At 32.0% G+C, this 27358-nt stretch overlaps 1 protein-coding gene across 3 annotated transcripts in view; it reads right to left on the bottom strand.

Moving 5' to 3' along the window:
• The window catches only part of LOC126748895 (protein strawberry notch), a 197884-nt gene that overhangs the window by 149551 nt on the left and 20975 nt on the right, over positions 1 to 27358 (bottom strand). For 2 of the 3 annotated variants that reach the window (XM_050458439.1, XM_050458431.1), the window contains exons 4-8: positions 20760 to 20957; positions 18931 to 19052; positions 18742 to 18877; positions 18457 to 18657; positions 14196 to 14377 (exon numbers count right to left, since the gene is read on the bottom strand). In XM_050458439.1, the coding sequence (XP_050314396.1) occupies positions 14196 to 14377; positions 18457 to 18657; positions 18742 to 18877; positions 18931 to 19052; positions 20760 to 20957 (839 nt within the window). The remainder of the gene's footprint in view (positions 1 to 14195; positions 14378 to 18456; positions 18658 to 18741; positions 18878 to 18930; positions 19053 to 20759; positions 20958 to 27358) is intronic. The other variant, XM_050458448.1, reaches the window with a different exon arrangement.

The following is a 27358-nucleotide window of genomic DNA, read 5'->3' as shown; positions in this document are numbered from 1 at the left end:
ATTAAGCTTAATATAGTTTTTTAGAATTGATTGTACCGCCGCAGAGTAAAGTCATTCGTTTTGTTTTTCAACTTTGATTTTTTTTTAATAAAATTATATTTTTTACGGAAAAACATCGTTTCCATTTTTTGTTACATCAAAACTCATATACTCTAAACGTCTTAACTTTTGAGATACAGCGTGTTAAAGTTTTCAAAAAAAAAAAAAAAGTTTTTTATTAATAACTTAAACAATATTTATAAGACATTTTTATGAAATTCAGTACATGTATTCTATGCATCAAGACGCATTTTTTGATGTAGAAAAAAAAATTTCTCTGCCACTGGCGTCCCTACAGGTCTTCTATTAAATATTTTTAGTGAAAAAAATATTACGCCACTGCTTTTTCTTAAAACAAACATTATTTTTAAAATCCTCAATTACTTTTTAGCGAATTTGATTTCTTGTTTGTTTTTTCGTCCAAAAATTCGCTTAAAAAAATAAAAACAATTTTACTTCCCTTGTTTGTGTTGTGACACAGATTTTCATACAGCTTTTGTAGTTTCTATATTCTCATCTTCTTTTTTAAAATGGCGACTAAAGATTTAACTGTATTTTACCTGGACCAAAAGTTTTACGACTTTGAGTAATTATTTTAAAGATTGAAAGTCTTCAATCTTAAAAGGGAAAAAACCTAGATTCCTCTGAGCAGAGGCAAAATCTAATAACATGCGGATTTATAAGAAATCTGCTCTAATATACTGATGCCATAACCAACACTTGCAAATAATTCAACCTGATCACATGATCCCTTTGAAGAAATCTTAATTCTTTAATCTTATTAATAAATAATAATTTAATTTTTAATTTTCGCAAAAGAGTCTTAAGGGGATTATTGACCCATAAATTTCTGTTTCCAGGATAACTTTTTTATTTTACAATATTTTTTAATGCGGTTTTCACTAATGAAATGTACATATTTTTGTCAAGAGTTGATAGGTGGCAGTTTTTTTAATTTCTAAAATGTTGATTCTTTATTTAAAAACCAAAAAGATAAATAAATCTTTCCATACATCTCTAGATACATCGATTTTAGAAACATTATATTAAAAAACCATTTCAAAGAATTATTGATAAACCTTTGAGAATGGAAATACAAAATTCAGGCATTTTTCTTATAATTTCTTGAACCGCCGATAAGTTTAGTATCATATGGCAACAACGTACGGCCGGGCTAGGATGAATCAAATCAAGAAACGCGCGACGCTTGTTCGGCTCGATCTGTGCAAACGACGGAATTTGGCTACTGGTCAACAGCAGTTGAATATTATATAAAATTTAAATATTGATTGGGATTTCACTTAGAAGTATTTTATTGCGAAGGTGTTCCAATTTTCTGCACGTTGTTCTTTATACTATTAAGTTTTTAATGTTTATTTTTAAAAAATGGGAAAAAGAAAAGAAGGAAAGTCAAAAGTTTATTATTCTAAACGAAAAAGTAGGAAGCCAAAAAAGGATCAGTTTAGGCCTAGAATGGCTGCAAATATGGAATAAGAATGCCACATTGCTTTTACTATTTATATATAAATGAAAATAAATGATCCATTTTGGAAAGAGAAAATGATAGAAAAATTAAAGATTTTTTATTTTAAATGTCTACTGCCTGAAATCATAGATCCCAGGCATAATAGAGGCATGGAAATTCGAAACCCATCTAGAACTTGAGCTGTAAATGACAATTTTTGTATTACATTTGTTTGGTTTTTCGATTTTCATTAGAATATACCACTTCGTTATATTAAAATTTTCATTTTTGTATACTTACTTACATAACTATTTAATATTGTCTTATACAGCTTGTTCTAAAACATGTACCTACGTCATTATACGTACACACAACATCCATAAACATAAAAAATAAGTGTAGGCTAATGTAACGAGTTGAAAACTGAGACACAAATTTTTTTTTAATTAATTGAACTTTGGGGTTTATTTTATGCCCCTTTGATGAAGCTCATGCGTATGTCATAATTTATTTTTTGTATTCTGATTGCTTAGAACTGTTTAAGTAGGCATATTTAAAGGTGATTCACATTAAAAGAAATTAATATTTATTTATTTTTTATTTCTCTTTGACGAGAGCTGTATATACAGGGTGGCTAAACGCAAACGAAACGGCGGCCATGTCGGGCTCGTAATGATTTTAAAAAGAAAACGCTCGGCACGTCAATTTAGATTACCAGGAGGAAACATTTTCAGAGTATAATACCACCCCCATCTGTCATCCCTTAGCCAGGGTGGAACTAACCTCAAACATTTTTAATGGAATAGTGGGTTGAGTTATACCTTGTTTGAGAGATCTTTTGATTTTCTTTACGGCTACACCTAATTTAAAGGATTTTACTTCAGCGGTTCTCAAACTATTTACTATTTTAACATTTTAAATAGTTTATTGGAAAACCTGTATTAAATGTTGGGTGTTTGGAAAAACAGTATTAAATCGCAATTCTTTATCGAACTATTAATTTATAACAATCATACATAAACACTAGTCCAACAAATACTGAAAATGGCCTATAACGATGGCCATGCAATAATACAGATTTATATATATATATATAATACAGAATAATAATACAATAATAAAGAATCTCGTTCTTCTTAAACGACACTGTAAACTGTCATAATTGCCGTTATAGGTCGGACCACAATGCACATATTTATCACGAAGTACATACATATATATATTATACTATCGATTTGGCAATCACAAACCTGATTGAAAATGACAATAACAATCAATACATTGAAGACGAGTTGATGTTTCAGCCGGGACCGTCGACAGTCCATCGGGCCGGAGACTGTATCCCCTCCACAATGATTGCGTCACACTAGTGGCCGGCGGGAATCGCGCCTCGCTTTTTAAATATTACTATTGCAATAATACTGCACAGTGAGCGTTTTGGGGCCCAAATGGAAAATTCGTTTTTGAAAGAGTTTTTAACTACAACCGATACTTCAACATTCAAAGCATCAGTGATTAACAGTACCACTACTAATACTATTATTAATACATTTGATGATTCTTTGTTGTATAACGAAATAAGCATATCTGATAATGATTTAAGATATGACTCAAGTATGCCAAAGATTATTTTAATAATATAATAATATTATAACTACACGTAAATTATTATTTCTGAAAGATAAGAAAAAAAAAATTTTTAATTTCACTAAATTTTCCCACAAAATTTAAAAATTTTTTTTTTTTAAACATTTGCGTTAAAAAAACTGGATGTAGCAAATTTTGAAATGGATAAATACAATTGTGACTGTGGTAAGAACTTATCAACACTTAGTGAAAAATGTATAACACCTTTTCAAATATGCTTTTAAATAGTTATAACAAGCCCAAAAATAATATTATCGAAGAAAATTTATTAAAAAAAAAGAGAAAGTTGGGAAAGTTGTCTGGAAAATCCGAAGTTAGAAAAAAAAAAGATAATTCGAAAATGTATTGGAAAGGCCAATAATCCTTAATTTGGTATTTTTTAATTTGTTTTTTGTTTTATGACTAATTTACCCACCTTTTCACTTGACGAATTTAAATTTTTTTTAAATTTATTTTTTGTAGGTAATTATTTTTGTTTAGATATTAATTAAGTATATTTATAAATTATTTTTTTGTTACCTATATATTTTTGTTTTTGTACAAAGACTTTTAATAGGTTTGTGTTAAGTTTTTTTTTCCGGAAAATACATATATTATTTGAAATAAAACGTGTCTAATAAATAATAGTGCGATATTACGAGGCATGTCCAGAAAATAAGTGTACTAAATTTTTATAGGTTATAAATTTTTTTATTTGAACAAAAAAAATATCTGTTTACATTAGTACATATCTAAACTATTTTTCGACATAGTCACCATTCCTCTCAATGCAGGTGGTGTACCGGGGTATCAGTTTTTTGATGCCCTCCTCGAAGTAGTTTCTCGCCAATCCCTTCGTCCACTTCTCCACCTCCTCCTTCACCTCCTGGTCAGTTGAAAACTTTTTTCCACCCATGTGCAGCTTCAGGGAGGTAAAGAGGTAGTAATCTGACGGTGCTAGGTCGGGGGATGCGCAGGATCCCATTTAAACGAGGCGAGCAGGTTTTTCGTGGCGTTAGCTGTGTGTGGTCTGGCATTGTCGTGCAGCAGGCAGACTCCCTTTGTCAGCATGCCTCTCCTCTTGTTCTGAATTGCCCTCCGTAATTTTCTTAGGGTCTGACAGTATCTTGCAGCGTTGATGGTCTCCCCTTGAGGCAAATATTCAATAAGAATTATGCCTTGACAGTCCCAAAACACGGATGCCATGATTTTCTTGGATGAAATTGTCGTTTTGAACTTTTTGGCAGAGGGTGAAGAGGTGTGACGCCATTGTTGAGACTGCCTTTTGGTTTCTGGTGTGTAGTGGGCAACCCAAGTTTCATCTCCAGTAACGATGGAGCGGAGAAATGCATCGCCATGCAGTGTGTAGCGTCTCAAAAACTCTTGCCCGGCCTCAACTCTATTCAATTTGTGTTGGTCTGTCAGCTGTTTTGGGACCCACCTCGCCGACAGTTTCCGATATCCGAGGGTTTCTGTGATGATTTCGTGTACCAGAGATCTCGAGATTTGTGGAAACATTGCAGAAAATTCATCCACGGTCAATCTGCGATCGTCACGGATCGCATTTTCGATTTTTTCCAAAATTTCTTCAGTCACAATTGAAGGCCTTCCGCTCCTCTGATCATCATGCACAGATGTACGACCATTTTTAAACTCGCGACACCACTTGAACACACTTGTACGATTCATAGCTTTATCACCATGCAGTTTGTACCTCATTACAAACCTCAACCGGAGTTAATCCCTTCCAAACGAGATAACGGATAACGCCGCGTATTTCACACTTGGCGGGAGATTGGATTGACATTTCTCACTAAACGTGTTGCTGCGTCTATAGTTCTCAACGTACTGACCTCGAAGCGGTCTTGTTGTGGAGGGGAGAAATCACGCTATGCGGCAGTGCAGCCAACATGTGGAAAAACAATTCCCTACCGCCGTGACAGGCTCAGTACACTTACTTTCTGGACATGCCTCGTATGTTCATTTTCTTGAAATAATTAGCAGTTAAAAATTGTAGATATTTTTTTTACTTACTGTAAGGCTTAAAAATAAAAAGTAACTTTTTAAATTTATGGCTAAAAATATTCCATGTCTAATAATTTTTACTTTAACTTACTACGAGTAATTGTTTCCGAGATATTTAAATTTAAATATATTTTCGACGTCGCTCGGTGTGTAAATTAAACGGGGCAAAGCTGCAATACACGGCCACTAACGTGACGTCACGCCAACCAGTCTCCGGCCCGATAGACTGTCGACGGTCCCGTTTCAGCAGGATAGTGCACCCCCTCAATAGGTAATAGCTGTCCGCAATTATTTAAATGAGAACTATCCTGGTCGCTGGATTGGACGGAGAGGCTCTGTTTAATGGGCCGTGCGGTTGCCTGACCTCTGGATTTTTTTCTGTGTGGTCACCTAAAGAGTAAAATCTATGCTACCCAACCAGCTTCAATAGAAGAATTGCGCGAAAGGATTACATTTGAATGCCAACAGATAACTCCTGATATGCTACGAAATGTGCGACGTCGATTTGAACAAAATCTGTATTATTGCATAGAAGTTAACGGTGGCCATTTTCAGCATTTGTTGAACTAGTGTTTCTGTATGATTGTTATAAATTAATTGTTTGACAAAGAATTGCCATTATTTTCTAAAAAACTGGAAAAACTGCATTAAATGTTAAAATAGTCAATAGTTTGAGATTGAGAACCGCTAAAGTAAAGTCCTTTAAACTAGGTATAGCCGTAAAGAGAATCAAAAGACCTTTCAAAGAAGCTATAACTCGACCCACTATTATATTTATAAAAAAAATTAAAGATAGTAATAAATTTTTGAGGATAGTTCAACCCTGGCTAAGGAATGACAGATCGGGGTGGTATTATACTCTGAAAATGTTTCCTCCTGGTAATCTAAATTGACGTGTCCGAGCGTTTGTTGATGCACCTTTTATCTAAATGGATTTGTTAATAAGCATAACTGTAGATATTGGAGCAATGAAAATCCTAATGAATTTGTAGAAGGGCATACCCAGTACCCTCAAAAAATTATTGTATGGGCAGGCATTTTAGGAAATAAAGTGATTGGGCCATTATTTATTAACGGAAATAAATTTCCGTTAATATGGGAAAAAAATGGAGACATTTATTTGGATATGTTGGAAAATACCATCAATCCGCCTATCACTGAATCCACTAAAAACCAAATCAATGATGATGAAAACCCTATACTTGATAAGGCTGAAATATATTGCCAGCAAGACGGCGCTCCTCCTCACTATGTTCTTCCCGTTCGGCAATGGCTAGACGACGAGTTTCTAGATAAATGGATAGGGCGAAGGGGGCCTATAGAATGGCCTGCTAGATCTCCTGATATAACGCCCTTAGACTTTTTTTCTAGGGGGTCATTTGAAATCTATTGTGTTTACTTCCCAACCTGAAAGTTTAGATGAACTTCGTCAACGCATCATCGACAGCTGCCATGATATCGCACAACATGTTTTTGAAAATGTCCGTCAGAAATTTGAACATTGCCTATATCATTGTTTGGCCAAAAACGGGCAAGTTTTTGAACCCTTATTGAAATAAAAACTGATATTTTCATGTTTTTGTTTTCTATCTAAACAAATTAAGATAAACAAAGATTTTTCTAATTTTCCCGAAAACGAATCGACCGATTTAAAAAAATCAAACGTCAAAATAAAAGACTTCGAAAGACCTTTTAAACAAGCTATTACTCGATACCCATTACCATTTAAAATTTTTAACGGGATGATCCTGGGGGGCAGAGGGTGGAAGGGGGTGAAGTAATTTTAGGTTAGAAAGTTGCCCCCCTTGACAAACCTTTTGACGTATTTCGGCATTTTTTTTTTTAACAGTGGTTTTCGATAAATCCGTGGTGGGAGGTTTTCAAATGAACACCCTGTATATAAATATATGTATAATAGTGTTAGGCATATTTGGAAATGAGATAATTTCTTTTTTCGATCTATAGGGTTGCTTCTACCCTTTTTTGACGGAAGTCACTCACACGTCTCTAATTTATTATTTATATCATAATTACTAAAAACTGTTTTAGGTACATACATTTGAAAGTGAGACAAAATTATAAACATTTTTATATTTCATTCCTTCTCCCTAAATTTGTGATACTAATACCCTCCTATATAAAAGCATTTTTTATGAATAAATTAAATCTGTCAATTTCAATAGTGAATAAACTGTATTACCAGGGGAACATGAGGATATTTTGATTGAACTTATACAAAAATGTTATTTTCTTCACTGAATCAAACGTCTTGAGATACCAAAATAAGTGTGCGACTTATTTGTTAGTAAACGCAAAAAACAGTGGTTTTCGATAAATCCGTGGTGGGAAGTTTTCAAATGAACACCCTGTATATAAATATATATATAATAGTGTTAGGCATATTTGGAAATGAGATAATTTCTTTTTTCGATCTATAAGGTTGCTTCTACCCTTTTTTGACGGAAGTCACTCACACGTCTCTAATTTATTATTTATATCTTAATTACTAAAAACTGTTTTAGGTACATACATTTGAGAGTGAGACAAAATTATAAACATTTTTATATTTCATTCCTTCTCCCTAAATTTGTGATACTAATACCCTCCTATATAAAAGCATTTTTTATGAATAAATTAAATCTGTCAATTTGAATAGTGAATAAACTGTATTACCAGAGGAACATGAGGATATTTTGATTGAACTTATATAAAAATGTTATTTTCTTTACTGAATCAAACGTCTTGAAATACCAAAATACGCGTGCGAATTATTTGTTAGTAAACGCAAAAAAGTCCAACCGCATGCAAACTAAAAAATGCACGAATCCTCCTGATGAATCTCTGGTAACATTGACCCGCCTGCTGCGAGACGAACAGTGTTCTGCTTTGCTTTTACGATGCGCTGTTGCCAAATGCTCACCTTCCCGATAAAGCGCGTTAAATCCATTTCGGGCAAAGTCACGTGCTGATGATTGCTCTTAAGAACTAAACCTTTAGCAACTTTAAAAAATAGTTTTCATTCTAAGGTATGCTGCTAATAAAGGCTTACAAATCTGAGCTATAATCGACCAATAGAAATTAAGGAAATCATATGATGCTCCGTTATTCTATTCTTGGAAATAAGAAAATGTTTCTTAATCTCTTTGATCTCCTTTTGAAAATCTCCCAGTCAAATTATCAAACTCTTAAATAGTTTGATAATTTAGGAGTTTGATAATAGGAAAATATAAACACCTAGGAGTGAGGCACAACTAGGGTCGCAGTGGAGGGACACAATTAAGGTGCCCCACCCACAATAAACCTAATAATCGAATAACCTATTTTCTTCTTGGTGCAGAAACTCCACAGTGCAGAAATTGGTTGAAAATGATGCAGAAAAGCAGTCTTCCTGCACTGAACAGTGAAACTGATTCCACAGCTATAAACCAGAATTATATCGATAGGTAGTAAATATTGTAACCCGTTGTTTCCCGCGGCATCTCTTTTACTCAAGGCCACGCTGAATAAATCTCTTTTACCAACAACATTGTGACTGAGTGAATGTTTTAATTAGTATAAAAAGGAAAAATACACATTTTTACTTTCAGGCCACTGTCATAACAAAGGGAGCATAATAATTCTGTTATACTAAATATCTTCCATTCCACTTAGAGATGCAATAGTTTGCAATAATTTGCAAGAAAATACAGCTTAGTGAGAAGATTGGCAAAGCATTTTAAACTAAAAAATGCTTTTCTCAATTATAAATTATTTATCCAACGATCCCCGATCGATTCTTCTAACGATCAAAACTCATGAGATTTGCCATAATTACAAACAAAAATCTCTACTTGGAAAAAATATAAGCAAATTAAGCTATATTTTATGTGTGACTAGTATCAGAGATTACTATGTAAAAGGGAATTTCCGTTAGATTGTTTCAAAACTACAAGTGTTTTTCTAGTAACTAGACAAATACCCAAAAAGCTGGGCATACATAAACTAATTATGTGTTTTACAAATGTGCTTAATCTTGAGTCCCTTTCTATATTGGCAAAAAAGTTTGTAGATCAACTATTGGAACATATTGTATTAATTTGAAACATTGCCCATCCTCTTGACAACCATGATCTTGTTCCAAGGACCCGATAATTTCGCAGGAGCTCTGCTGGAGCGACTAAGAGGGAATTGAATTTTGTCGAAAATAATACGTGGGTTAAGCATGCATTAAAAACCAAACCAGATATCTTATTATATCTCCTGTTACTCTTCAAGGATGTTCCAAAACAACCATTTCTCTGCATACATTTGCTAGAGTCTCTTTCAATTCTTTGCGGAAATCCAATATTAATATATCTATATGTATTATGGTATGATGAAAGTCCAAAAGCAGGCTGCTAACATTACTCAATAATTCCACATAAGATCCCCCCCCTCCCCTTTTTTCTTCTGATATCAAAATTGAACTTTTTTCTGCATATTGTAACCTGCCATCATATGACCATCAAACCGCATATTTATCATCATGCATCAAAAAAGTCAACATAAAACGTAAACAAAATGATAGGTCTGTTGATAAACATTTTAGCACGAATATATTTTTTAGAGATACAAAATTCATTATTCTCGAAAAGAAAATTCTCAGACCAAATACCTCCCATCGGGCTTAAGCATAAGGACTATGTATGATCTATATAAGACTGCGTGCAATGAAGAAAATAAATCTCCTGTAAAGCTTTCCTATTATAGATTTATTTTTAACAGCGAATTTAACTTAAGATTTCACCGCCCACATTCCGATACATGCTCTCGTTGTGACTGCCATCAAAATATTATAAAACATTCGTCTGATGAAGCCAAAGTTTCAAACAGTAAGGTGCAGTTAGTTATCCCTCAAAAACGTGCTGAGAATGCAGTGAGTATGAAAAAATGGACATAGGAACTGATAAACTTTCTACAAATACTATTGTTATATGCTTTGATTTGCAACAATCTTTGCCTACACCCCTTTTGGCAACATCTAAAGTATTTTATTTGCGGCAGTTATGGACATACAATTTTTGTATCTATACTCTACTAGATAATAAAGCTCATATGTATGTTTGGTCGGAAAATATAGTTCCAAGAGGCTCTCAAGAGATAGGGTCATGTTTACTGCATTTTATAAAATCTCTTCCAAAAAACATTAAGGGTGATCGCCTATAGCGACTCATGTGGTGGTCAGAATAAGAATAAAGACATATGCAAATTATTTATGTTTTTGATTAAAGCTACCCAACTTGAAGAAATTGACCATAAATTTTTGGAGCCTGGTCACACATATATGGAATGTGATATGTCTTTTGGCCTTATTGAAAAATCCAAAAGAAAAATGCCACAAGTATTTATTCCTTCCGATTGGATCAACGTAATTAAATCATCTTCGAAGCGATTTTTGGTACAGGAAATGACCAAAGAGCAGTTTTACTCCTTTGAACATCTCAATGCTGCAATAGGTGATCCAAAAAAAGATACCAACATGAAAACAATTAACTTTAGACAAATTTGTCACTTTAGTTATGCCAAAACTTCAAAATCATATGCATTTAATTTCAAGTGCACACTTAACAATGATTTTCCATTTTGTACGTGTGAATGTGATTCATTGGCTTCTGGTCGACCATGTAATCGTATGAAAAATATGTTCCGCACATTATTAAATAACGAATCTTTATCTATCAGCGTTGACAAATGGATGAATTTACAATCTCTTATGGAGTACATACCACCTCGACACCATAAGTTTTACCAAGAGTTGACACATGGAAATAAAAAGAAAAATCAAAAAAGTTAGTGCAAAAAAGGAAAATAATAAAACAGGAGCATCTACATCGGCTGTTACTGATAATGTTCTTCCGAACGATACATCAAAATCTGAAGGGGACGACATGGGACTTCTAATATCTGATGATGATACTGATTAGTTTTAAGTTTATATTAATCACTGTTTATTAAAATTAAATGTTATTTTTGATTTTTTTTTAATTTTTACTAAACTACCTCTCTGAGTTGTTAGAATAAAAAGGGTATAAGTGCTTTTGTTTGTTAAAAACACTTTTATTTAAATATCATATTAAAAATTTAATAATACCATATTTTAAGTATTATATTTAAAAAAAAACTGGAAGTAAAAATATTTATTGGATTTTTTTATATTAAAACAACTTTAAGCCTAATTATCTCAAAACTGTTTCTATGTTACTTGCACCCTTTTTATTCTAACCCCTTCAATTATTGTTAATTGATACAGAGCAGAGAGGGCGGCTCCAATCTGGGTTTGTAATGCCATGGAATTTGGGTATCTTTGAGCCACTTGCTCATTGAGGGTTGAGGCAACGTCTGAAATTATTTCAAGGCATATTCAATAAAATACAGAAGGTGGACTCAGAACAAGAACTATACCACCTTGCCTTCTGTATGTATTTTTGGCGCTAGAGTGTACATTTCTGCTCTTCTGCATGAAAAGGAGTATAATATTTATTATCCAAGGAGGGCATCTTATAGATGCTCGTGGATATAAAACCTCTCATTAAATTGTTTTTGCAAACTAACAACAAACTTTGTAAAATTTCTTATTATATTTTAAATTAAGCTCTCCTCAGAAAGAGAGGGATAATACTATGTTATGTATTATCTTATGAATTTTAAGAAGAGGTTATTGAGTAAGTAAGAAAGGCATTTTTTAATTGGAGATCTAAAATATCCAATGATATATTTTTTTAAATGACCAAGTATTGTAAGATATATACACAATATTTCTGCTGCCCTTGTCTTTTCATTGCTATCTTTCTAATCAGATTTTTTATTTAAATATAGTTAAGCAGACAAGTTTTCAAGTTAGACCTGCCTTTTTTAATATTTAGGGTTAGCATTTGGTGGTTGTGGATCTGAAATATGCCATAATATATCAGAAAACTGACAACAATTTTTGCAAAATTAATATAAAAAAATTACTAAATATTAATTTAATATAATTAAATTAATAATTCGCAAAATTTCAAGATCCTTTATCAATCATTTGCATAAATGATGTTAAGACCGGGCATTTAATGGTTGTGGATCTAAAATATGCCATAATATTCTAGACAGCCAACAACAAATCTTGTAAAATATAGTATCATAAATTACAAAATTTTATATGCCATTCTTGCTTTTTATATGTAAAATATACCCTAATACTTTACAAAATTATTCCATAATTTGCAACAGAACGATTTAATATTAGTTATCCCATAGAAAATTTAAGAAGAGGTTCTTTTTAATCACTTGCATAAATGATTTTTAAGTAAGGAGGGGCATTTTAATGGCTCTGGATCTAAAATATGCCATAACATTTCAGAAAATTAACAACAAATCTCGTAAAATATACCATCATAAATTACAAAATTTAATATGCCACTCTTCATTTTCTTACGTGAAAGATCATAATATTTTATGCCATTCTGTTTTTTGCAAAAAATGGATTAAAAAATCAATGATTCCATCAAATTTTAAAAAGAGATCATTTTTATAAATGATCTTAGGTGGTTGTGGATCTAAAATATCCCATAATATCTTAGAGATCCAGTATGCCATTTTCTTTTTGTTATGTAAAATATGTCATAATATTTTACAGTATTATATTATGTCATTTGCACCAGAACAATTATAATATTTATTGTATAATATTTATTATCTTTATGAATGATATTAAGGGCATTCTGTGCTTTATGGGTGTAAATCTTGTGGTTGTAAATCTAAAATATGCCATAATATTTTAGAAAACTTTATGTTTATAACATTTTTATGTGACTTTCTTATTATTACTCCTTTGTAAATATATCCTAATATTTTGAAACAATAGTTTCCTAACCAATTAGAGAATGAAAATTACTCAATAATATTAGTCTATGTAAAATATGCTATATTATTTTTTTGGGAAAATTCACAACAATTATGGTAAAGTTTACCATAATATGTATACTATGATTTAAATATGACATTTTCAATTAAACCTTTGAAAAATATGTCATAATATTTTACGACAATCAGTGGCATCCCGACCACTTTTTCAACTTAACCCTTAAAAGTTAGCAAAATTAAACACAAAATCAATTAATTTCTGGATCACATTGACAAAAGAACTGCACAGGATGGGATATCTCCAGGATATTAGAAGCACTTCAATAGTTAAAACTCACAACATCTTGAAACCATATATGCTAAGTGCTCTGAAGAAGGCGAATATAGGCCGAAACATTGGCAATAAAGGAAAGAAAGAAGAGCTTGGATTTTAGTGGAGGAGTTAATAAAAAAAGTTTTAAATGTTTAGATTTAAAAGTCTTTAAATCTAAACAAAAATAATGTATTGTAACTTATTTCTATGTAAACATGCTGCAATATTTTAAAAACTTATTATGAATAACTTTTTAAATCATTAACCATAATTATTGTCATAATTAGCATATTATTGTCATATTATTTATTAATTGTAAATTATTATGTCATTATTGTCATAATACCATAATCATTTACAATTGTTCAATATGTTGCTTTCATCGTTCTTAAGTATATTATTTTGTCTTCAGAGAACCATTTTCTTTTTTTTACTAATTAATAAGAAAATAGAAAATTGGCACACTGGCAAAATTGGCCGTATGCAGACCACACCATCATCATACCTTGTTAAAACAACATTCCGTTGTTCCTGTGTCGACCTTGAAATAGACCATGGAACGCAGGCCTTCACTACTCGATTGCAATTTTTTATACATTTATTTTTTAATTAATAATATCTTGTACAGCATATAGTCATCACTATCAAGGTCAACACTAGGATAACGTTATATTCGCAGGATAAATTCGTTGTGTATAACATGAGTAGAGAGACTACGTTGTTCTCTTATTTAGGGAACGAGGACGAAATATAAGAAAGATTCGAAATTTTTATAGTGTCGCTCATGACGTCGGATTATGATGATTCGCACAATTTATTATTAAATATATAATATATAAAACAGACAAAAAATGTATAAACAGTTACCTTTAGTTTATTAAGCGCATGTACTTCCACTTTTCCCGCTCCAATATCTCGGAGATCCCGTTCGGCGTCATATTTTAAATCGTTGGATACTGAAACCCAAATGGCTCTTTTTCTACCTTTAACGTAATTCTCAAATATAATTCCTGCGATTGTTCGGCCTTTACCGACCCCGGCACCGTCACCTGAAATAATATAACTGTAATAAATGTTATAGTCTTGTAAAGAAAACGCCACTAAAAGAAGGAAAGAAATAATTATTTATTTAAGACTTTAGTTCCAACAGAAAATTTAAAGAATAATAGAAAATTGGTTACTGATTAAACTTAACTAAAACGAAAATAAAAACCAACAACAATATAGAATCTAATCAATACAAATTAGAATTTTAAGTTTTAAACACAACTAACCGCAGTAAGCCCTAATCAAAGTCACGATAATATATTTTATCGATTATATTACCAACAATAATCACATTTATTGAAGAAACATTTCTATTGCAAAAATACATACATAAAAACTTAACAATAAAGGCACATCTTCTCAGACGCAATTGATGTAGATTAAAGCGGCCCAACAATTGGGTTGGGTTACGTTTGTAATGATTAAAATCCCTTACTGGATATATCGTGCTTTCATTTCAAAACCAATCACCCTTATTAAATCCTTAAAAAAAATACCCCTTTTTTAAGTAATAAATCATGGTAAAAAAAACTCTTTTATTACTATACATTTTAGCTTACTATTCGCTTATATGGCAACCGATTTTTTTTGGCACTGTTAAATAGACATTTTAATGCAGTTTCAATAATGTGTCACACAATGCGGGTTCCATTTGAAATATCATAATGAGGTTAGCTGGAGGTGATTGACACAACTTTGTGAAATATAAAATTAATTCACAAAATGACTAGGTATCTCATTTTTTGTCTACTTGCATAAATATTTATAAAAATAAAGATATTTATAAAAATATTTATAATAATAAGACTGGTTTGCTGCAATATTTTTCATCTTTGTCCTATTATACCTAAAAATAAAGTACTCTGCATTTTTTGGATAGAAAGTTTTATAGTTATTTTAAGTTGGCTCGACCCTAGTTTACCGAGCACAAAGTACCTTGAAAAAAACCTCTGCTTTCTTTTTTTGGCTAGGACCAATTTTCTGCCACTCACATTTTTTTTTATATTTCAAACATAAACATGAACTTAAAAGTAAACCCTCACAAACGCCCATGTCAAGTCATGGTCTCGGACCCAGGGCCACATGACTGCTAGTCAGGTACATACCGACCATGCTGTCGGAGCCGGCTCATGGCTATGTTCCATAAATTACACCGCCGAAACATCAATAACCCTGTTTAATTATATTATATAACTATAGCTACTATTAAATATAGTTATAGATTAAGTTGACTCCCTCTCGCGATTCTTGCAAAACATTTATCACAAGACAAAGAAATTAGGAAAAACACGAAAAAGTATTTCATAAATTTATAAAAATTGTCAGAAGCGAATACTACCCGTCACAAAACTGCTTTAAAAGTGCGGGCCCTTGAGCTTCAAATAATATACTTTAGCAATTTAGAAGACCCAAACTGATATGAAGCTCAGTTCAGTAAACTCGATAAATTGCTTCTTGCAAAAAAATAACTATATACAGAAACATTGAACAATCCATTTACTGAAAATCGATATTTAATTGATAAAATAAATGCGAAACAAGAATGTTGCTATATTTATGCACATTGTCTAAATAAACAAACATGAAGTTCCTTACTCTGCATTGGCATTCTTATGATATCGTGATATGATGCGTGTACTTAAAAGTAAAGAAATAATATGGAATAAATAAAGGAGCAAATAATATTTTTGAAAACATATATATACCATATATATAACGGGTCTTTAAGGAACACCCTGATATCCACACGAAACACTTTCTATGTGTAGTTTCTTAAATGAGTAATATACTTAAAAACGTTTGTCTCATTATTGCTATAATTAAGTGTAAAAATATTGTCATGCTGTAAAAACATGTCATCCCATATTGGAAACAATTGTTAAGCCATTCCTCTACAAAAACATTTCCTTTTAATATGATCGGTTTGTTAATTATATATATATAAATAATATATGCAGTGGATCCCAAAAGTTATGTCTAAATTCATTTAAAATTCAGGGGTGTGTTCGAAAAAAAACGCTCGGACCCGTCGATTTTTATTTCAAGTTGCGCATTTTTGTACGCGAAGTTTGTATATACAGGGTTGCTCAAAAATAAATTAAAAGCACCTTGTTTTTTATTTCATCTTTGAATTTCGCGTGGAATTCTACGTATGTTTCATGCATCATGTCCTCTACCTAAAGTCAACAGTTATCGAAAAAAGGCGATTCATGTAACAAATAAAAAAAGAACAAAAATTAAGTTAAATGTTCAAAATGGTTGCCATTCACGGCTTGACAATATCCACGGCGATTAATAAAGTCTCGTTGCACATTTTCAATCATTTCCGGAGTTATGGCGCGCACTTCTCTTCGAATTCTCTCTTTCAAGTCGTCTAGATTATTCGGCCTATTAACAAATACCTTCGACTTGAGGTATCCACACAAAAAAAAGTCCAATGGTGTTAGATCAGGCGACCTAGCAGGCAATTCGATGGGTCCTCTCCTTCCTATCCACCGATTGGGCGCCATCTTGCTGGAAAATTAGTTCTTCGTCAGGATAGTCTAGGTTTCCAATGGATTTGGAAATAAAGTTAGTAATGCTCGAACTAATTCAAATTAGAGAAAATCGAGATACACTTTCCCGTTAAAGTCTGTTCAAAGAAAAAGGGATCTATTACTCTTCCGCGCACTATTCCACACCACACATTTAGTTTTTGAGGGTACTGGGTGTTTACCTCCATCATCCAATGCGGATTTTCTGTTGCCCAATATCGACAATTTTGTCTGTTCACACTACCATTTAAACAGAAGGTGGCTTCATTGGAAAAAATAATATTTGTTACTAAATTATTATTTAGATTGCATATGTTTTGTAAGCGTTCACAAAACTCATTTCGCCTATCGAAATCGTCATCAAATGACTCTTGCACAGGAATAACTTTGTAGGGATGATATTTATATAGGGATGATATTTTAACTATATATATATATATATTATATATATATATAGTTAAAAAGCACAAATATCATCCCTACAAAGTTATTCCGGTGCAAGAGTCATTTGATGATGATTTGATGATAGATATATATATATATATATATATATATATATATATATATATATATATATATATATAATATATAAATAATAGGGTGTCTTGTATATACAAAAATGTAATAAAATAAAACTTTGCTTAAAGCTAAGGGATTTTGCAGTTACATTTTTTAAAACACCCTGTAGTATCTGAAAAGTCCTCGGTATTTAATGTTTTATCTAATGACATACCCTTTTATAAAAGGTAAAAACACAAAATCTACAGCATCACAGACGATATTAAAGATAGATTTAATAAAACGACAAAGGTTAAGATGATGTAACCCGAAAAAAGGAAAATTCAACAAAAACTTACCATAAAATACACAATATCTGATGTTGCTTGTTTACGGAATAATTCAAAGCATATCTTATTTCTTTCCCTCTTAAGTAATAAATCTAAGAATGGTAAAGTGTTGTTCTGTTTCCGTTCGATTGTGACCAGATCGGCTTTTGCTAATCACCTCAACTCCAAACATAATTTTCCTGACAGCCAAAATATAAAAATACTTCAAACTACATTAGTGCAATAAAAGTAAAAAACTAGAGTTGCTGGAGACAATGGAAATTAGCAAAGATTTTAAAAGTCCAGATATGTCCTGTGTTAATGAAAGATTTGAATTTGATGGCCACCTAGTTTTTAATAACCGTAAATAATTCTAGACTCTCAAATGATGGTTAGATTTCTGAAATGTATGAGGTGATTTGATTCTTTAGTTGAGTTCTTTCTACATAGATAGTGCCACTTTGTTGTAAGCTTTGTTTATTTATATGTTAGGTGTTTTGTGTATTTTATGGTAAGTTTTTGTTGAATTTTCCTTTTTTCGGGTTACATCATCTTAATTATTATAGGTCTGATGATGCTCTAGTCGAGCGAATCATGTAACCTTTGTCATTTTATTAAATGTGTCTGTGATGCTGTAGAATTTGTGTTTTTACCTTTTATAAAATTGTATGACCAGCATCTTTGGGATAATGGATGAATTGTTCGAGTTTAATAGCATACCGATTAAAAATCCGGCTCGATTTCCATCAGGTAAAATATGTTCGTGGGCCTGTGAAGTATATGTAATACTTTCTAATTGTAAGGCTGATAGCGCTCCGGTTTTTATCGTCTCTTCAGGAATCGAGAGACTGTACCATACGTCTACCGGGGCTACTGAAGATAATGATGCCGTTTCTACTACTGGATCTGGATGTTTTTTGCCTAAAATAAAATTTTGATGTTTTAATAATTTGGTTTGACTTAGATATCTTAGTATAAAAATCGAAAATCGAAACCAATTTTTACCTAATTTAAGTTTAGATGGCATGTAGTCAGCATAAGTTTCAGCAACTCCTAACTCTTCATCGTCTACCTCTTCTTCTTCTTGATGATGGTGCATTTGTTTGTTATCCATTTGATTCATCCACATTTGCTGAACAGCCTAAAATTTTTTTTATCAGAAATTAAAAAATACAAAAAAGAAACCAACATTACCTTATTACTAAGTTGACCACCCCAGGCTGCCATAGGATTTGTATTATATAACATGGCGGATAAGTTTTGCAGGAAAGGGTTACTATATGGGTTCCCACCCATTCCAAAAGCCGCCATTTCCACTATGATAAAAAAAATGTGTTTTCTTCTATAATATACAAAGAGAATGAACAAAATTCTCAAAGGGTGAACAAAAAATTTACTTGTAATAAAAAATTAAAATAAAACATAAAATAAAACTTATCATGCATTCCTAACAAAACTTCTTATAACAGATTTTTTACTGAAAATGATCGTATTATAGTTTAAATACATCATCAGCTTTAAACACATCACTTTAAATAAAATAGTGCGCAGTAGATATCTGTAGATTCTATTAAACATTCTTGTTATTAAGATTCTTATGAGTTAAGATCATAAAGGTGGAAATAACACTTCTTGTAGGATGAAAGCAGGATAAATATTGATTTATATCCAAGGGGCACGTTACTCATGCACTTCAAAATTATAACGTAGCTAAGTATGGGAATCTTGCTAACTTTAGGAAAAACAAAGTCGGTTGAATCGGAACCAACGTTATGTAACTTTTACTTTTTTTAACCCCAGTTTAAAAGTTTAAAAAATCGTAATTCTTAGATATACCTGCTGGGTATTAAAACTAAGTTAATCAATTTTATCTATAAATTGTAATTTAAAATATAATTTATAAATAAAATTGATTAAAGTAAATTAATATTAATAAAAAGCATTACAATTCACAGATGCAATATTTATTTTTATTTTCAATAGATGCAAATTCTATTTTATTCTTGATGCAATATCTTAAGCGGGTACGCTTCCTGGACATTATCCTCCAATACGTTTTATTTTTCCAGTAAGCCAGTAGTATATCATTATTGAATTATGTATAAGAATGACTCATTACAATTTTGCTATGCTATAATAATGACTGGCCAAAGTGATGTAAAATAATGGAAGAATGTTAGCTTGCAAGTTTAGATCGTATACTCTGATCGACTATCTGACCGTTAATTCCCCGTCAACAGAGTAAGTTTCCGCTCATGATTTCGCACCTTTCCATTATGTTTTCCTTCTTTGAATCGGGTTTTAAAAATTGATTCTGAGCGTTTTTGTTACTCTGTGGTATCTCCCAGTACATCTCACTTAAAAGTTGTCAAAACATTCACGTATATTTTAATTAAAGTAAGAGTGGTTTCCGCTGGTTATCAGACCAACACTGAATGTGTTGAAGGTGTACTTCAGCTTTATTTTTGCCAAAAATGATTCAACTTTCTACATACAAGGATTCTCATACTTAGCAAAGCATTTCTAACACCACTTATTTTTTTATGATATAACTTGAATCGCTTCAAAATAAGCTGCTAGCAGGAACATACAACTACTAACCAATCAACGTCTATGCTCTCCTTTTAATTAGAAATACAACTTACATGTAATGCCATGAAATAAATCGTGCGTAGTTATTTATTTATCAATGTAAATAATTTTACAACTAGATTTAGATGTAATTTTTATTAAATTAAATCGGAATGAAAAGTATTATTTATAACTACGTTAATGCAGAAGTACTGAAAACTATTAATCCATATTAATTCACTTTTAAATTTCGACATCTATAGAAACATATGCATTGTCAGGTTGGTATATAATCATGAATACTTTATAAAATATTCCTAACTTAAAAAAAAAATACAAAATTAATGAAAGCAATGCTAACTAGACCCTACTCAAGCGACGCCATACTTTAACAGCCAAAAAAATACATGACCGCACACCATGTCTACCATCTAAATATTGAATCGACTTACTCTGCTGCAAAAATTGTGCCGCATTAAAAGCAGCAGAGGCTGATCCGGAGGCACCAGGGCCTCCCTGTGCTCCGACGCCAAACATGTTGCCCATGGGCCCTCCTGTAAGGCTGCTTAACATTGAGGCCATTGCAGCCAAGTTGCCCATGTTAGCTGTGGAGTTTGGAGCCCCTTGCCCGCCGCCATATGGAGGGCCCACTATTACAGGAAAATCGTCACGCTAATTTAGTACTTTCAAAATTAAGTAGAGGGGTAAATAAGCAAAAAAAAGAAGCTTTGGAGCAGAAGTATACTACGTTGGCACATGGTTTTATAATCTTAGGCTTTTAGGATTATTATTATATAATTTGAAAAATACCAAATAGTTTATTTTTATAATAACATATTAGTTTATTTTTAAATTAATTATTATTATCTGCAGTATAAATATAAATAATATCAAAAAGACATATAATAAAAGTCTATAATCTCTCTATCATTTGTCTCGAAGTAAAATATATATTAGGAAAATCTATGTCGCTTTGACGAATTTGCTTGTAATTCTGTAATTACCTGTTTTATTGGGTATTACGTCACTCACTAAATGAATATTCAATTTAGGAGATTCTGAGATTCTATATGATTTAAATCTCTGATTATAAATTTAGAAATAATTATGAAGTACCTTTTTTAAAACTTTTTTCCAGAAATTAATATTACTCGCAATTACAGATTTTACATTGCCATTTATTTTCTGCCGGCTCAAAGGATATCAAATTTAATAATTCAGAATTATATTGTAAACAGTATTAAATTGAATGTCCTTAAATGAATAATTGAAAAATGTGTACTAATTATTAGGTATTAATTAATTATTTATACAATAAAAATTTTACACATATTTTTTTTTATTTTATATATTATATTTATTTTTTATGTTAAATATATCGCATAACATGAGATAAAAAATAAAATTGTAAGTAAGCTTGATGGTATCTAGGTAAAAAGTAAAATACATTTTTATTATTCATCTCAAATTTATAAGTGGATAAGATGTTTTGTATACTACTGGCGCCGTTAGTATCGCTACGCGGATTTTATTTTATCCTTCAATCAATCAATCAATCAATGCTTTATGCTTTATTGTCATAACAATAAAGCAATATATAATTTATAATTTATAATTTATATAATTTATGACAATAAAGCATATTTTATCCTTGATTTATTTATTGGAGTCTACTTTCGTTCATTGTCCATGTGTCATTGATTTAGTAGAATTTCCTTTTCCTTATAAGCCGCGATTTGGTATTTCGTAGCAGAATCCCCAAAATTTAATTGGACACTTAGCGAAGTGAAAAATGATAATTTATTTATTTCTACCGACTTGGTGAAAGACATTGAATTTAGTGTCTATGTTTTGCAGGGAAGAGGGAAGACATGGAGGACAGCAATATTTTGCAAAAAAAAGTGTAAGCCTAGAATTAAAATTAATAATTTATCAATGAATGGAACATTTGAATGTGCTGCAGTGGAATGTATTTTTTCAACAAACAAATTAATTATCATCATTATATCAGCCGGCCATTAGATCGGCGAGTGGATCTGGGGTTGCCATGACAACGAGCGGAGTTGTGCATCTGCTGCGGTTTCAAAGTGTTTGCAACGTTTTGGATTTAGTTTAAATGCGGCTCTCGTGTCATCGTTTCAAGTGGACTTATTTTTTTATGCTAAATGTACCAATATACCAGTTAGGGGATTTAAAAAAGTAAAAACTAACGCAATGAGCGCCCTCTACCGAAAACACGAAAACTGTATACGAAAATTTTTCTTTTTAAAAGACTCGCATGTTCTAAATTTCATGTCAGTATGTTATTTGGTTCAGGACCTATGATAAAAAAACGATAAATCAAATAATACTTTGACACCCTGTATTTCAGTTACTATTAAAGTTAAGATAAGGCAAGTTGATCACATTATTTTGACGTAAGGAATCTACTGTTGTTCTATGTCCCATTACTTTCGGGACACCCCGTATAAATGTATAGAAGTATGTAATAAATTTTGAAAAATACCTACAGGAAGTTCGAAATCATAAAATTGATTTATTACTTCAACAAGGTAACAATAAAAAACAATACATAAATGACAACGTATTGAATTGCCTGAAACTAGAGACGGATTTTTTTATAAAAAATGAACTTTTAAACTTAGTTATATAAGATATAATACTTAGTAAGGTGTGGTTGAGCTAAGAACTGAACTTCTCACGGGGAGAGCCACAATAAGAAACCACTAGACGAGTAGGCACATAATGCTTCTGGATCTTGGGCAAGCCGTACAACAAAGTGAGAGTTTAAATTTATTTGTGTTAAAATATTCTAAAGTTGTATTTACTTGTTTTAATGTATTTTTGAATTTAACTAAAAATGTGTCAGTAGTACACGATACCATCTGACTGAAAAATTATCTGTAGACAAACAGGTTTCAACTTTTTCATCATATTGAACCCTGTCCAAGATCAGAAGATAGTTGCCCTTGTCGGCTTTAGTTAAGGTTAAGTTATTAGTAATGATCTTATTCTGTAAAGATTTTAGCGTCTTAAGAATACGGGAAATACTCGAAGGAGAAAAGCTATTGCGCCTATGATATGTGTTAATACATGAAGCCGCCTAGGATCTGAGTGTCTCATTTAATGGGAGATCATTGATAAAGGTAAAGTTATTCTCGCACTCGACCGCCAACAGTTCCAAATCCCTTCTTTGACTGATGTGACAATTATAGTTTAAACCTGAATTCAACAAACAGTTTTCGTTATCTGTAATAGTAACATTGCTTAAATTAAGTGTTCTGGGGAGGAAAGAGAAGTTGAATAAGTTATTATTGGGAGTGAATGTTTAATAAATAAATGGAGGCAGACTAGCAAAAGTATTTGTTAAACATTCTTTTACCATAATCGCATTATGAGCAGGACAGCAATCCTGAATATAAACCGATCCAGCCTCTAAATCATTGAGAGAATTTGAATGGCACAAAGAACCCGGCCAACAAGACAAATGGCGGTAAATATGATAGCCCAATCATTCATGATCATGAATGATACTGAGTACAAAATTTAGTACTTTGTGCTTATTTTCCCGAGATCAACATCGAACAACGAGAGGATTGTTTGTACGTAATAGAAAATGTAATAGAAAAGAAGATTAATCTGAAAATAGAATATTTCGCTAAAAAAAAAATTATTTTCTTTTTTTTTTTTCATCATGGTTTCAGAAAATTCTATTCGTTGCGAGTTTTGGAATATTTCAATCATTTGTAGCCATATTATTTTCCAAACACTGGCAATAGTTTCATCTTCCGTAATCGCTTCGTCTGCAACACTTCTACTTAATCGTGTCAAATTAACTTCTAAGGCAATAGAAACCATTTCTTTCAGTCGTTCCTGGCTCCTGAACCTTATCGATAGAAGATTCTTGCAATTTAGTGTGGCATTTGTGTCAATCTTATTTATGTCAAATTACATATAAAAATTCTCTTTCGCAAGAAGTCTGTCTACTTCCAAATGTCATTGAAAACAAATCCAATTTACCGCCGAATTGCCTCTACAAAACCATTTCATAATTTGAACTTTCTCAGAAGGAGTATAAACGGCCATAAGTTGAAATAAAAAATATACATCGTTTTTCCTCAGAATGGGATAAAAACGATTATTTTGGATCATACATAAGGCTTGATCCCCTGATGAGATTATACTGTGTTTTTCGTTGTCACGAACGTTAAATTACTTACCATTTGGATTCAGCTTTTCCCGATTCAGCGCACAGTCCGGCAACAAGGCTCGAATCGCAGTCGATCAGCGCACCAGTTCGACCTTGTCTAGGCGCATTCACACAGAGTGCGCTTTAGTACCTTCTCATTAGTAAATCGGCATAATCCAAAATAATCGCTTTTTTTTCATTCTGGGGAAAACGATGTACATTTTGGTTCAGCGCCGACGGCTTGACTCCCTGAGAAGTGTTTAGGTTCTGACGACGTGGGATGCATACTGTGAAGTAGAATTTTCAGCTAAAAGAAGAGTCCAATGTTTGTCTAGTAACATATAGTTTATTTATGTAACAAAATATGTGGTTAAGATATCGTTACGTAAATCATAAGTCTAATCAACTAATTCTGATTTTGAATGCAATGGTCCATTTTTTCAATTTTTTTGAAATGGTGCTTGAAATTTTGACTCTCTTGCCAATATCCATTTTTCAAAATGGTATCCAGAGGTATCCCGTTATTCCATCTTGCTGATGCTACAACCCATCTAATACTTACCGAAGGAAAGTGTATTCCAACTCTTTTAAAAATTGTTTTAATCTATCCAGCTATTATATTTCTAGAGGCGGATGATACTTTGCCTCTCGACGTAATAAACAAGTTGTTCAGGTTCGCCACTAACTTTCTTCTCTCTTGGAATACCCGAATAAGCTGATTAATTCAAAAAACGGGATGAAGTGCTCAATCCGAAACTTTTATAATTTCCAATCCGATTGACGGTGAGTATTCTTGTCTGTTTTTGATCCATAGTCTGGCCACATCAGAATAGCGTTAATATCATTTTCCATATAGTCTTGATCGATTTTCAGTAGGGTGAGATCATGAATTCTACGTCCCGATGCTAGAAGTAGGATCAGTGCTGTTCGTCTAGACTCTGGACACTTGAAACATACTGTCTGAGTATATAGTTTTCTCATCCATTCTATTAGAGTATTGACATTCCAGATAACTTTCTTTTTCGGTAAAGGTTTTGATACTTCAAAATTATGCGTTTTATCAAAATGCTACTCACTATTAATTCGCTTGCTAATGGATTGGAGAAGGCCAAAACACCCGATTTGTGTAATTTTATAGTATAAGGTGCTAGGCTCCTTTCTCTATACCGGGTGGTGCGTCGCCGATCGGAACATAGGAAAACCCATGTAAATTTTAAGGCGGTCAATTATTGGCTTCCCTGTACATTTTATAGAATAAATGTAAGATAACTTTTTGAAGAGACCAATCTGGCAAACCCTTGTGCAAAGTTTCAAAAAATGTTAATAAGCGAATCTTGAATTATTCAATTAAATGTAATTGCAAAATTAGCAAATTTTCGGTTCAGGTAAAACCAAACGGGCACCAGTAAAATGAATATTGTTAGTGACGTGGGGAAAAGTGTCAGTAAATCAGTGACAGTCGATATTTGAAAACGAGTATGAATTATTCAATCGACGAAAAAATAGCTATAATTAAGTGGCATTATGCGGGAAACAGTTTTAGAACAGTATCTGAAATGTTTTCAGTTTATTTCCCCACCAAGCCCATTCCGTCCATTTCAACTATTAAACGTATTGTCAATAAGTTCGAGTCCAAAGGTACCGTAATAAATAGTTGTAAATGTTCAACTCAGGATATCGAAATTAGAGCCGAAGAAAGAGAGAACAGAGATCTTATATTCTACTGAGTTTGGAGGAAAACAAGTTTGTTAGTACGAGGGTTTTTGGGCAAGAGGTAAATAAACATCATACAACGGTATTGCGCACTTTAAAAAAAACACAAATATTATTCGTATAAATTTGAAAAACATCAAGAGCTGCAGGAAGGAGATGAAGAGCGAAGAATAGCATTTTGTTTTGAAATGATGGAAAGAGCAAATAATAATTATAGGAATTTTTTAAGAAATATTTGCTTTACCGATGAATGTACATTTACCCTCAACAATGAACCAAATGTTCAGAATTGCCGGTATTGGAGCCAAGAAAATTAACATCGCTTTGTTCATACTCGGACACAATATCCTCAAAAAACAAATGTATTCGTGGGAATTATCGAACAACATATCATTGGATCCTTTTTTATGGACTATAACCTAACAGCTGAAACCTATTTGGACTTATTTCAAAATCAAATTGGACCCGCCTTGGAAGAAGTTGTTTAGGAAGATCAAATGATCTGGTACCAAATGGATGGTTGCCCGGCCCATAATGCCCGTATGGTTAGAGAGTGCTTGGAAAATGCTTTTAACGGCAATAGTATTGGTCCACGGTACCGGATATTTAGGCCAGCCAGGTCACCTGATCTTTCACAGACTTTTCACTTTCACTTCTTTTTGTGGGGTCATTTAAACAGTGTCATTTATAAAAGTGTAAAATTTGAGAATCTAAACCAGTTACAAAACGCTATTTCGTTAGAATGTAATAAAATTTCCCAATATCAACTTAGTAACGTTAGAAATGAATTTTATGATCGGTTAGGATATTGTTTAGCTGTAAATAGGGGGTTGTTTGAACATTTTATTAATTGATGTTTTTATGTAATTCTCTATTATTTTTAAAAAAGTTATTGTATTTTATTTTATTTGTCCACACTTAGTAAAATATTAAGAGTTCCGTTCTCTCTTTTTTCGGATCTATTTTCGATCTTCTGAGTTAAACATTTACAATTATTTATTGCAATGTCTTTGGACTCGAATTTACTAACAATAGGTTTAATGGTTGAAATGGACCAGATAGGCTTGATGGGAAAATAAATTGAAAAAATTTCAGATACTGCTATTGGTTTAATTAAATTCTAAGTATGATAAAATTATTTTTTTTTAT

This window comes from Anthonomus grandis, chromosome 2, assembly GCF_022605725.1.
Source record: "Anthonomus grandis grandis chromosome 2, icAntGran1.3, whole genome shotgun sequence".
NCBI lineage: Eukaryota > Metazoa > Arthropoda > Insecta > Coleoptera > Curculionidae > Anthonomus > Anthonomus grandis.
The sequence above is the reverse complement of the archived record's forward strand: the minus strand, read 5'-3'. Positions and strand labels throughout refer to the sequence as shown.